Here is a 14,042-nt window from a genome sequence, read left to right as displayed (position 1 = left end):
CTATAATAGAAGGATAAAAAAAGCAATTGGATACAGTAGGAATATTTAAAACAAACTGAGTCAACCCAAAAAATTTCCGAAATTGAAACCATATACGTAAAGTATGTTTAACTATAGGATTGTCAATTCGTTTCTGCAATTTAGAAAGAGCAAAGGGAAGAGAAGACCCTAAAATAGAACCCAATGAAAATCCTTGTACAGATTTAATTTCCAGGTTCACCCAATGAGGGCTAAAAGATAAATCCCAATCCTTTAACCAACATATCAAATATCGGATATTGACTGCTCAATAATAAAATCTAAAATTAGGCAATGCCATTCCACCTTCCTTCCTTGCCTTCTGTAAATATTTTTTTACCTAATCTAGGATTTTTATTCTGCCATATATATGAGGAAATTTTTGAATCAACATTAGCAAAAAAAGATTTCGGAATAAAAATTGGTACCGCTTGAAATATATATAAAAACTTGGGTAAAATAACCATCTTAATAGCATTAATCTGACCTATCAGAGATAAAGATACTGGTGACCATTTAGTAAACAAACATTTAATCTGATCGATTAGGGGTAAAAAATTAACCTTAAATAAGTCCTTATAGTTTTTTGTGATTTTAATCCCTAAATAAATAAAAGAGTCATTAACTAATTTAAAAGGTAAATTTCCATAAATTGGAACCTGTCTATTTAAAGGAAACAATTCACTCTTATTAAGATTTAATTTATACCCGGAAAAATTACTAAATTGAGCCAACAATGATATAACTGCAGGAATGGATTTCTCAGGATCAGAAATAAATAATAATAAATCATCTGCATATAATGATAGCTTATGTATATCCGTCCCACGATTAATGCCAAAAATGTTCTGTGATTCTCTGATAGCAATTGCCAAGGGTTCTAAAGCAATATCAAATAATAATGGACTAAGAGGACAGCCTTGTCTAGTACCCCGAAATAAACGAAAAAAGGGAGATCTTTGATTGTTAGTAAGCACCGAGGCTACTGGAGTATGATATATCAGTTTAATCCAGGAAATGAATGTCGGACTAAAATTAAACTTCTCAAGCACAGTAATTAAGTATGGCCATTCAACTCTATCAAATGCTTTCTCCGCATCTAATGAAATGACACATTCTGAAGTGCTATGTGAAGGAGTATAAACAATATTCAATAATCTCCTAACATTGAAAAAAGAATAGTGATTTTTAATAAAACCAGTTTGATCTTCCGAGATAATTTGAGGTAATACCTTCTCCAGCCTGGATGCCAGTAACTTGGAAAAGATCTTGGAATCTACATTCAATAAAGATATTGGTCTATAGGATGCACAGTCAGTAGGGTCTTTATCATTCTTCAATATTAAAAAAATGGAAGCTCTATAAAAAGATTGTGGCAGATTACCCAATCTAATTGCTTCTTCGAAAACCCTGCATAACCAAGGAGAAAGAGTAGTGGAAAAACATTTTAAAAATTCCACTGTATACCCATCTGGACCTGGTGCTTTCCCAGAATTCATAGAGGAAATAACCCCTTTAATTTCTGCATCTGTAATGAGTTTCTAATATTGAAAGATCATCTGATGATAATTTTGGAAAATTCAATTTCCCAAGAAAATCATACATGGTATTATAATCATGAGGGAATTCAGAATGATACAGGGAGGTATAAAAATCTTGAAAAGATTTGTTTATCTCATCATGGTCAACGGTCAGATCCCCATTCTGCTGACGGATCTTAGTAATTTGACGTTTAACCAAAGCATTCTTCAATTGACTAGCTAACAGTTTACCCGATTTATCACTATGTATATAAAAATCAGATCTGGTTTTCATTAATTGATTTTCAATCGAAGATGTAAGTAATAAACTATGTTCCATTTGAAGTTCAACCCTTTGTTTGTAAAGCTCCTTGCTAGGAGTAATCGAATATTTCTTGTCAATCTCTTTAATTTTATCAACCAATAAAAGAGTTTCCTTCTTAATGCGTTTTCTCAGACCAACAGAGTAGGAGATAATCTGTCCACGTATATATGCTTTAAAAGTGTCCCAAAGTGTTCCGCAAGAAATATCATCCGTGGAATTAGTTGAAAAGAAGAAATCGATCTGTTCCTTCATAAATTTAATAAAATCTGGATCTTGCAGTAAGGTAGAATCAAATTGCCATTGTCTAGCACTAGAAGCTGTATCCGTAAATTTAATAGAAAGTTTTAATAGAGCATGGTCAGAGATGGCTATAATATCATAATTACAACCAATTACCGATGGAATAAAACAAGAGTCAATAAAAAAATAATCAATTCTCGAGTAGGAATGATAAACGTGAGAAAAATGAAAACTCTTTGTCCTTAGAATGCCAAAATCTCCAAATATCAAAAATTCCATTATCAGTCAAAAAAGAGTTAATATAAGTGGCCGACTTATTAGGTAAAGTCTGAGTATATATAGATCTGTCCAACAAAGGATTTAAACACCATTTAAAGTCACCACCCATTATTAACTTATATTCATTTAGATTAGGTAGAGAAGTAAATAAGGACTTAAAAAAATCGGGATAATCCACATTTGGAGCATAAACATTAACCATAGCAACCTTTTTGTTAAAAAGTGAGCCAGTAATTAACAAAAATCTACCATTCGGATCCGAAAAGATATCGTGTTGGACAAATGCAATAGAGGAATCAATAAAAATTGAAACTCCCTTTACTTTAGCATTCGAATTAGAATGATACTGTTGACCCTTCCAAAACCTAAAAAAGCAATAATTATCCTCTTTCCTCACATGAGTTTCTTGTGCAAAAATAATATGTGCATTCAGTTTTTGGAATACTTTGAAAATCTTTTTCCGTTTAATCGGATGGTTTAAGCCATTAGTATTCCAAGAGACAAAATTAATGGTCTGAGCCATATTTCTGAAATCAACCCTTTGATATATAAAGGGTTAACCAAATTATGAACTCATGCACCCGGAAGAGGAACAAAAATAAGGGGCGGACCCAGAAGTGACGACATCGCGGACATTTTAGTAGTTTAAAATCAGCCCAAATGAAAAAACTAAAAAAAACTGGTATAAAGAGCATAAGATTTAGAAAAAGACCCCCCACCCAAGAGGAGAAAAGTCCTCCCCAGCCAGGAAAAGGCTGGGAAAAAAGAGGAATGAAACTAAATCTACCCCCATATCAGCAGAAGGCAACCGTATATAAAGGATAAAAAAGATCCACCCAAACTCTAAAGAAGTAATAATCACTATACTAAAACCAAACTTAATATAATTGCAGTAAAAAAACCAAAAAGAATATAATCACTAGTAACTTATAAATCAGGTTAAAACCCAAACAAACCAAAAAAAACTTTAAACTGTGATAAGAAATGCATTATAGGAAGAAGACGAGAGAAAAAAAATGGCGAAATCAAAAAAAAGCCAAAAATATTTTAGAGAAGAAACCGCCATCTTAGTAAAAAAAATTCACCGTCGAAGGATTAATAATAATGACCAAAGATAAAGTACAGTGATTAAAATAAGTAAAATAAAAAGATTAGTACATCAAAAAGAGTATAACATATAGAGTAAACCTACACCAATAGCCAGAAACAAAATCTGGTTTTGGAAACAAAAACCATCTTGCAACGATCAAAATCACTCATTTATTAGAGATGAGAATCCGCAGCAGTAGGGAAGTTCACATTCAAAAAGCCTCTCGCTTCAGATGTAGAAAAGAAAACACGCCTAGATGCATTGGGAGGCGAGATTCTGAGCTTCGCAGGGTATAAGAGCGCAGGTTTTAGATTTTTCTCATAACATTCGGACATCAGAGGTTTAAAAAGAAGCCTTGCCTTCATTACTTCTGGACTAAAATCCTCCACTAATCGAAAATTGACTTCTTGGAATTTGACCATCCCTACACGCTGAGCCACACGAATAAGTTGCTCTTTAACATGCACATAATGAAATCGGACAATTACAACCGGTGGTTTAGCTGAAGCACTTGGTGATCGATGCATAATTCTGTGAGCACGATCGAGTAATGGAGGACTGTCTGGGAATACAGAAGGGAACGCATCCTTTAAAAGCTGAGCAAAGTACTTCGAGGGGTCCCCTTGTTCAATACCTTCCGGGAGACCAAGTATGCGTAAGTTCTGTCTTCTGGACCGATTCTCAAAGTCGACACTCTTGGCTTTAAGTGTTTCCACCTGTTTAATCATCGAAGATAATTTCTGCTCCAGTTTTTCGATTATCAAGTCTCGCTTCCGAGCATCCTCTTGCAAAGTTGCGATTAGAGCTTGCTGCTGGTTAACTACTGAATCCGTCTTATCCATATAATCCTGAAAGGCCTTTATATCTTGTTTGAAAATTTGTCGTTGTTCTTCAAATTTTTCATTTAAAACCTCCAATAACATTTCATAAGTTAATTCAGTGCGCTTAGGATCGGTCTTTTTCTTCTTCCCGTTCCCGTTGGAATCTTTCCCAGGTTCTCGCCCTTTAGATCTCAGAGCCATTTCTGTATTCATTTCTTCAAAATTCACAATAAACTCTTAAAGATAAGTCCAAAAAAGTAGCAAGAATCTTTTGGTGTAGGTAAAAGTAAGTTAAATAAGGGTGATCATAGGTTAAAAAAAGTAAAGGTTATGGAGCAAATCTGAAACAGTGCTCACTCCATGAGTGTCTCCTGCTGACTCCTTCCAGGGACTAAGCTTCCAATGGTGTACGTCACAAATGGGCTCTGACAATGAATCCCGCTCCTGAACTTCTTGACATCTTGTGTAGCTTGGCAACTAAGCCTGGCAGAACTGTTTCTTCTGATAGGAAAAGAAGTAAAGTTTGGTTACTGTGCCTTAAAACCAGTCGTTTCAGGCAGATGGTGCTCGTCATCCTGGTTGGCAGCTCATCTAGGAGAAGAAGTACTCTGATCTCAAGCCTTCCCTGCCTTGCAGCTATATCCACTCATGGAGAAGGCTTCAAGAGTGAACCCCAAGGAAAAATGCAAAAGGTGTCTCTAAGGCAGTGCCCTGGCTTGCATACTGTCTTACATATCAAGAAGATAGCTATAATGCAATATCCATGGTCGACCCCCCCCCCCCCCATTGGAAAGATAAGTAGGGTGAATTGCTTAAATTTTGAAAATTGTTATTCTTAACAGTATCACAAAATGCTGGAGGAACTCAGCAGGCCAGGCAACATCTATGGAAAAAACTACAGTTGATGTTTCGGGCCAAGACCCTTCGACGGGACACAGGGAAGGTTTAAACTTCTTCAGGCTAGGCATCCCTGGAAGAGACTTTGCAGTGTAACATAGAAACGTAGAAAATCTACAGCACACTACAGCCTCTTCGGCCCATAAAGCTGTGCCGAACATGTCCTTACCTTAAAAATTACCTAGAGTTATTCATAGCCCTCTATTTTTCAAAGCTCCATGTACCTGTCCAGCAGTCTCTTAAAAGACCCAATCGTATCCACCTCCACCACCGTTGCCAGCAGCCCATTCCATGCATTCACCACTCTCTGTGTAAAAAAACTTACCCTTGACATCTCCTCTGTACCTACTTCCAAGCACCTTAAAACTGTGTCCTCTTGTGCTAGCCATTTCAGCCCTGGGATAAAGCCTCTGACTATCCACACAATCACTGCCTCTTATCATCTTATACTCCTCTATCAGGTCACTTCCCATCCTCCATCGCTCCTAGGATAAAAGGCCAAGTTCACTCAACCTATTCTCATAAGGCATGCTCCCCAATCCAGGCAACATCCTTGTAAATCTCCTCTGCACCCTTTCTATGGCTTCCACATCTTTCCTGTAGTGAGGCGACTAGAACTGAGCACAGTACTCCAAGTGGGGTCTGACAAAGGGTCTCGGCCTGAAACGTCAACAGCGCTTCTCCCTATCGATGCTGTCTGGCCTGCTGTGTTCCACCAGCATTTTGTGCCCATCTAAACCTCTCGCTCTAAGGAGATGCCAATCGATATTTGGGAAATTAAAATCTCCCACCATGACAAACAATCCTGTTATTATTACACTTTCCCAGAATTTGTCTCCCTATCTGCTCCTCGATGTCCCTGTTACTATTGGATGGTCTATAAAAAACACCCGGTAGAGTTATTGACCCCTTCCTGTTCCTAACTTCCACCTACAGAGATTCCGTAGACAGTCCTTTCATGACTTCCCCCTTTTCTGCAGCTGTGACACTATCTCTGATCAACAATGCCACGCCCCCATCTCTTTTGCCTCCCTCCCTGTCCTTTCTGAAACATCTAAAGCCTGGCACTCGAAGCAACCATTCTTGCCCCTGAGCCATCCAAGTCTCTGTAATGGCCACAACATCAGAGCTCCAAGTACTGATCCACGCTCTAAGCTCATCCACTTTGTTCATAATTAGTGTAGTAATCCAGTCACAAACAAGAGAAAATCATAATCGGAATCGGAATCAGATTTGTTAACATCGGCATGTTGACGTGAAATTTGTTAATTTAGCAGCAGCAGTTCAATGCAATACATAATCTAGCAGAGAAAAAAATAAAAAAAATAAACAAACAAGTAAATCAATTGCAGTATACATATATTGAATAGATTAAAAAAGTGCAAAAAACAGAAATACTGTATATTAAAAAAAGTACAAAAGAGTACAATTGACATCTCAGCCCAAAACGTCGACTGTACTTTTTTCCATAGGTGCTGCCTGGTCTGCTGAGTTCCTCCAGCATTTTGTGTGTGTCGCTTGGAATTCCAGCATCTGTAGATTTTCTCTTGTTTGTGAGTGTTAACAGTATAGTGTTGGTAAGTTATGTTTCCTCCCTTCAGCACAGAACCCTGATAAAGTTTTCAATTTGCATTACAGTTTCAGCGCTGCTGTCAATGGGACAAACTGCACCAGGAGCACATCAATGCAAGCCGCACTGTGCAGGTAAATGCTGTTTGTATACTCTTTCCATGTTGTAGCATTCCATTTGCTGAAAATGATTGAGGGCCATAGTAAAAATTTTCTCTGCTATGTATGTTTGCTTTTGCATGTTTCCACCATATCTTGCCATAATGAGATGTGTTATTAAATTAAGATGTTTGGCTTTGTTTTGAAGGTCCTTTATAGCATGCTTGCTAAAGTTGATAGCTTCATCATTCCAAAATTATTCACTTCTACAGTAACGTATTTAAGGTTGTTTAAGGATTAGACTGGTTTTTTTTCTATTTGGAGCATCAGTATATAAATAAAAAGTAGAATACTGAATTCTGTATTAATTTTAAATTTCTGCTTTGGAATCCTATTCCAGAATGTAAGCTCAATCAGCAGAGATGAGACATTTCCAAGGCAATTCTGGCACACTAAATGATTGAAGTTAAATGAATTCTGTTTAGAATAAAGAAAAAAGATACCAATTAAGTACCAAAGTTGTTTTTTATTCAAAAAGTGCCAAGCTTTCCTTTCTCTCTTTCCTTTAAGTATCAAACTTTAATTTGAAAATCCATATGATAAGATACAAAATGTCATAGTTTAATAACTTTTGAGTCCAAAATGCCTCTTGGAACTTTCACACTTAAAAAATATTTTTAAAATGTTTTTCCGACATGGGGATAGGAGCAGGAATAGTCCATACTGCCTCTAGTGCCTTTTATGCCTTTCAATGGACCATGATTGAACTTCTGCATTATTGCCATTTCCCAGCTAATCCCTGTGTGCTTTGATCTTCTTAGTGCTCAAATCTATTCACTGCAGGCTTAAAAGCATTCAATAACTGAAGCACCAAGAACTCAATAAATACTGAATTGAATACATTATAGTTGCAGAAAATGACAACAATCCAGATATCCTAAATTAAATTTGTGGAGTGAGCTTTCTGGAGATCATGTTTAAGCAGAAATAATCAGAATGGTATAGAAAGATTTCATTTTGGAGTGAGGATGACTTGCTACCATATCATTCCTATGAGCTCCTAGATGATTGATGAGGCCTAAGTGGGACTGCACATATTGCCACCAATACCCTGCTTGACAGAGTAGGCAAATGGTGAGTGGCTAGTTTTGGAGGTGGTGTGCTTCTTTCACCATTTATTCAGTTGTATTGTGACAAATAGTTCTTAAATGGAATACTCTTCTTTTTTCATTTTGAATAATAGCAGAGTAGAATTTCCCTGGGTTGTGGGATGTTACTATTTGTACTTGAATTTTTCCATCTGTCCAGTTGATAATTACATGTGTGATATATCTGGAATAATGCCAGTTTTGGAGTTTTGTGTTAGATATTGCAACAAGATGGCTTTCCCATTGGAGCTGACTGGGTGTAATAAGGGCCCCTATGGGGAAAATTTGAATAGTTTCCCATTGTCCTAAGATGAGCTGTGCAGCAGTGGAAACAGTTACAAGAGTTAGGGTTTTGACATACCTATGCTTAATAGCAGTCTGGACTGAAATTGTGGCAGTTCCAGGCCTGCTGGTTAAGATTATTGCTTGCAGATGAAAATGGAAGATCCCTGGATTCAGTAAAAATGCTCCATGGTCGCTTTCTATCACTAGATTTGAAGGATTTAATGAGGTTGATAAAGTCACATGTAACATTTGATGTCATTTACCATATTTCTCTTGGAATTGTTGTGTGGTGAAGATCGTTTCTATTACCCTTTAAGCAATCTCCATGTTATAAGAAGAAATTTTCTCATTCTTCTAATTTGTATAAATGTTGTTAATATTATACTGAATCTGTTCCTATAAGACACCTTTCTCATCCCAGGAATAAATTGAGAACTTCTGTTGCATCACTTCCTTGATAAGGAGATTAAAAATTTGCATTATACATATAACCTTTCACCAGGCTCATATCCAAACCTGACTCATTGGCTAACTCTGCTAACAGCCACATGATTCTGTGGTGCGAAGGCCGCTAATATACGTATGGGGTTGGTATGATTTGGGGTTCAACCGAACCAGAAGTACTGCCCATACGCAATTGTCAGTCACCAAGGAATGACAGATCATTGTATACGACCATAAAATTTCATTCCGCCCAGCCCTCTCGGATGTTCCATGACATCCCACTGGACAGAAAGTTACAGGCTATTGATTGTAGTGATAATTTTCAAGAAAAAGTGTGATGAATAAAGTAGTTAATAGTTTTGTTTGCTACCAGCAATTCATCATTGTGCTTCATCAGCACTATCTCAGAATTAGACTATTCGGCCCATTGAGTCTTCTGCACCATTCTATCATGGCTGATTTATTATCCATCTCAACCTCATTTTCCTGCCTTTTTCACATAACTTTTGATGCCCTGATTAATCAATAACTTATCAATCTTTGCCTCAACTATACTCAATGACTTGGCCTGCACAGACGTCTGTGGCAGTGAATTCCACAGTTTCTCTGTCCTCTGGCAATAGGAATTTTTCCTCATCTTTGGAATGAATGGATGTCCCCCTTCTGGGGCTATTCCCTCTGGTCCTAGACTCCTCCACTGTAGGAAACATCTTCTCCACATCCGCTCTCTCTAGGCCTTGCAATATTTGATAAGTTTCATTGAGATCCACCCCTCATTCTTCTAAACTCCAGAGTACAGGCCCAGTGCCATCAGATGCTCCTCATATATTAACCCTTTCATTCCTGGGATCATTCTCACAAATCTGCTCTGGACCATCTCCAAAGGCTGCACATCTTTTCTTAGATAAGGGGCCCAAAACTGCACATAATACTCTGTGTGATCTGACCAATGTCGTATAAAGCATCTGTGTTACATCTGAGCTTTTGTATTCCAATCCTCTCAAAACAAATGCCTACATTGCTTTTGTCTTTCTTACCACCAAATCAACCTGTAAGTTAACCTTTAGGGAATCCTGGACAAGGACTCCTAAGTCCCTTTGCAACTCTGATTATTGAATTTTCTCTCCATTTAGAAAATAGTCTACCCTTTTATTACTTCTCCCAAAGTGCATTAGCAAGCACTTCTTTACACCATATTCCATCTGCCATTTCTTTGCCCATTCCCCCAATCTGTCTAAGTCCTTCTACAGACAACCTGCTTCCTGAACACTACCTGCCACTCCGCCTATTTTCATATTGTCCTCAAACTTGGCCACAAAGCCATCAATTCATTCTTCCAAATCATTGACATATAATGTGAAAAGAAGTGGTCCCAGCACAAACCCTGGAAGCACACCCTACTCACTGGCAGCCAACCAGAAAAGGACCCCTTTATTCCAACTCTCTGCCACCTGCCAGTCAGCCAATATTTTCTACCCTTCAATCTGCACGAACTGTTCCATATTTATAGAATATTGGAAGATACAATGATTACATCTACTCATAGCACTCTTGTTTAATATTTTGGGATGCAGATTATCAAGCCTTGAGAATTTTATCAGCTTTCAGTTCCATTCATTTCTCCTTGATTATTTTTTCCACCGATATTAATTTTTTTTAATCCTATATTTTTGTTAGACTTGGCTTTTTAACATGTCTGGAAAGTAATTTGTATATTCTTCCAAGAAGACAGAATCAAAATGCAGTGGATTCTGGTTAATCAGGGCAGCTGCTTATTTGGGACAACTATTAAAGAACAAAAACTGATTGAGAAAATAGTCAGAATAGTCATTTAATTAGGGCAGGAGACTGTTGCTGAATAGTTGCTAACTAGTGGCAGATGCATGCATTATGTGGCCATTAGATACTATGCCATTATTAGAACAGTTTTAAAACAGCATCAGTTGCATGTGTTAGTCTTCAAAAAAACAGTGACTTTTGTCACTGATAGTTGATGAGAAATAAATGTTAAGACAATTCGGAACTGATTTTTTGCTCACTGTGTTTCAAGCATTCAGGCTTGGAGATGCTAGAAATGGCCGAGAGTGAAAATGAAATGATTTCACTAATTATCAAGTTAGGAAGTATAGAATTTGAAGGTATTGACAATCGTCTTGAATATTGCAATGAAAATGAAGATTTTCGAGGATGCAGTTGTCAATAGATTGTAAGAAGGTAGTCCATTATCTGCACTAGGTGTTTGCACTAATTTTATTCATTTACCATCAATCAAAAGAACATGGCAGTGTACACTAGATAATTCCTCTTTTGTAACTATTAGGAACTAATACACAGTTTTATAATACTGTAGTAGTATTGACAGTGTTCTAATTTGTTCTCTATTATTTAAATACATAATTTGTTATTCAGTGCAATCAGGAGTTCCCACCCTTTTTATGCTGTAGGCTATTGCCATTAAACAAGGGGTCTATGGACCATAGGTTAAGAACTCCTGAGTTAAATGGTAGTTTATAATTTTTGTACATTTTTAACTATTTCCATGAATCTTGAGCTAATTGAGGCAGCCACTTAATTGGGCCAAAATGTACTGGTCCTGTTGTGTCCCAATTAACCAGAATCTGCTGTATTTGTTTAATTCATTGGCTACTTCTGTTCTCCTCATTGTAAAATCTCCTGTTTCAGTCAGTATGGCACTTTTTTGTTTGTCATGACTCTTCTGTTTCTTTCACATGCTTGGAGAAGCTTTTGGTGTCTGTGTTTATACAAAATCCTACATCTACTATCATATATTCTTACTCATGGTCCTTTTTTTGCTGAATTTTAAACTGCTCCCAGTTTTGAGTCTTGCTACTTTTTGGTAAGTTTGTGCCTCCTCTTTTAATCTATTTCTACCCATGGCCTCTTTTGTAAGTCATAATTGGATCACTTTTCCACTTCTGATTTTGTTCTAGCAGAAATGTATAACCATTCTCTGCATTCATTCCCTATTGTCAGTTCTTATCAATATGTTGCCATGCTTTTTATGATGCTATCCAATCTATCACAACCGGCACTTCTCATGGTAAATTGGTGAATTAGTTTATTGTTGTCACCTGTACTAAGGTGTAGTGAGAAACTTGCATACTGTCCATACAGATCAATTCATTACAACAGTGAGGTAGAACAGGGTAAAACAATAATAAAGTGCAGAATAAAGTGTTACATTTATAGAGAAAGTGCATTCCAGGTAGACAAGGCGCAAGCTCGATATGAGGTAGGTTAAGGCCAAGAATTTACTTCAAAATTTGAATTTAGAGTTAGAGCAGAATCTGGCTATGCAATCGTGAGTGTATAGGGAGTAGATTAAGGGGACAAACATACACATTGGGGGACAGCAGTGTTGAGCATAATTATGGCGGACACATTACTGCCTTCCTTACTGATTGTGATTTGTTCGTCAAAAGCCAAGGATCTAGTTTCTTTTGTTTAAAGTTACATTTTAATCAAGAATTCTCTATCATGTTATGGTCACTCTTCCCCAAGTAACACCACACACCAACAGACCAACTGAACCCATGTTCATTGCACTGTTCCCTTGGTGGCCTTTTGTACTGGTCGCAAAGATAATTTTGTATACATTACAGGAATTTTGTCCCCTGTAATATTAATATTAATTTGTTTTAGCCAATCTACAGTTAGATTTAATACCACATATGAGTACCTTTGTTAAATGGATCTTTAACTTCCAGTTTCATGCCATTCCTTACTTTGCACCTACTATTCGGAGGCCTGAAGGCAACTCCTGCAAACATTTCTGGCCTTTAGAGATCTCTAACCTACACACGGACAGACTTTACATTTTGATTTTCAGAATCATCTTATTATTGCTGTTTCCGTCCTTCACTAACAATGCCAATCCTCTTTTTCTTCTTTGTGTCCTTCCTAGGATATTCGGCTCCCTCCTTCAGTTACCATGCAGCCATGTCTTCATAATGGTGATTATGTCCATATACGAATATTTGCATCAATAATTTGCCTACCTTATTTCAAGATTTGAATGGATTTAGATACAGCAATTTTTAATTTGTCCATTTCATGTTTTTAGACAGATTAATTTTTTTGCATTATGCCTCATTTGTCCTATGACAATTTTTTCTTACCTTGTTCTTATTTGTTGGCGCACTTTTTTGTAAACTTTGTGTCTCCCTGACATAATCTGGCTATCCCTATCTCAACCACTTTCCCTCTTAGCTTCTTTGTATTTTTTTCTTTAGCATTTTAAGTTTCTCTTCACTGAGACCTTCCACCTTCCCACCACGCCTCATTAATTAGTGTGCAGGCCTATCAACCTCCATAGATATTGGATTTGGTAGTGTTACGTACCCCGTAACTGGGTCACTTACCAGCAAAGATAGAGAGGTCCGTTGAAGTCTAATGGTACTATTTTTAAAAGTATTTATTGATAAAGGGGCACAAAAATAAGATTAATGCAAACATACAGATAATATACATCGTCAATACTAAATCTAAAAGCGTGGGTATAATAATAATCAATAAGAAATAGCTCTATCGTTGTCTAGGGGATAATGTATTGTCTGATGGAAATATAACAGTCACTGTTAGTTTGTTCAAGCTGCAGCGTTTTGGGTTTAAGAGAGACGGTTTAAACTTGCCCAGGTCTTTTATGATGCCAGTCCTTTGAGTTGGGGGAGTTGGTTTCCCCGTTGTTAGCTAAAAGCCGTTTTCCGTGGTACCAGCCACCAGGCCCAGGCAATGGAACTGAACGCACGTGGCCTCCTTCAAATGGCTTCCCATTTGATCGCTAGCGTTTCTTCTGGTGCGTCTGAGGGGCTGTTCCTGCAGACCCTCTTTTATCCTGACTCGCAGGGTTGTAGATGTCAATCAGGTTGGGGTGATGCAATCTCTCCCTCAACCAGCCCACTTTGCCTGAGGGCATTCACGTAGCATAGTATCTCAATCCACAAATTTGTCTCCAAGAGACAATGGCCATGTCCCGTAGCTTTACATCGCCGGGGAACGAGACATTCCGCACGTCTCTTTCTCATTTCCTGGGCCCCCTGACCCAACCCAACAGTGATCTTGCGATTCTCACAAAGGAGGGGGCTGCAGGCATAACAGTAGAAATTTGTTCTCAGCGTGGTTCAGGTGTATTCTGTTCTAAATGAACTACTGTCTCTTTCTTCACTACTGATGCAGCTCCATGAGAATTGAAACCCATAGCAGTCTTTAAGTCATAGTTTGGGCAAATGCTGAATGCAGCAAACTGTCATTGTTTCTGTTTGTGGTTTTGAGGGCATGGCTTTATTT

At 37.5% G+C, this 14,042-nt stretch overlaps 1 protein-coding gene across 1 annotated transcript in view; it reads left to right on the top strand.

Annotated features, from left to right (window-relative positions):
- stx17 (syntaxin 17) overlaps nt 1-14,042 on the top strand; it is a 110,081-nt gene that overhangs the window by 20,701 nt on the left and 75,338 nt on the right. The window contains exon 3 of the mRNA XM_073054279.1: nt 6,829-6,894. Coding sequence (XP_072910380.1) covers nt 6,829-6,894 — 66 coding nt within the window. The remainder of the gene's footprint in view (nt 1-6,828; nt 6,895-14,042) is intronic.

Source organism: Hemitrygon akajei, chromosome 8 (assembly GCF_048418815.1).
Source record: "Hemitrygon akajei chromosome 8, sHemAka1.3, whole genome shotgun sequence".
Lineage (NCBI taxonomy): Eukaryota > Metazoa > Chordata > Chondrichthyes > Myliobatiformes > Dasyatidae > Hemitrygon > Hemitrygon akajei.
This window is presented reverse-complemented; position numbering and strand designations above follow the sequence as displayed.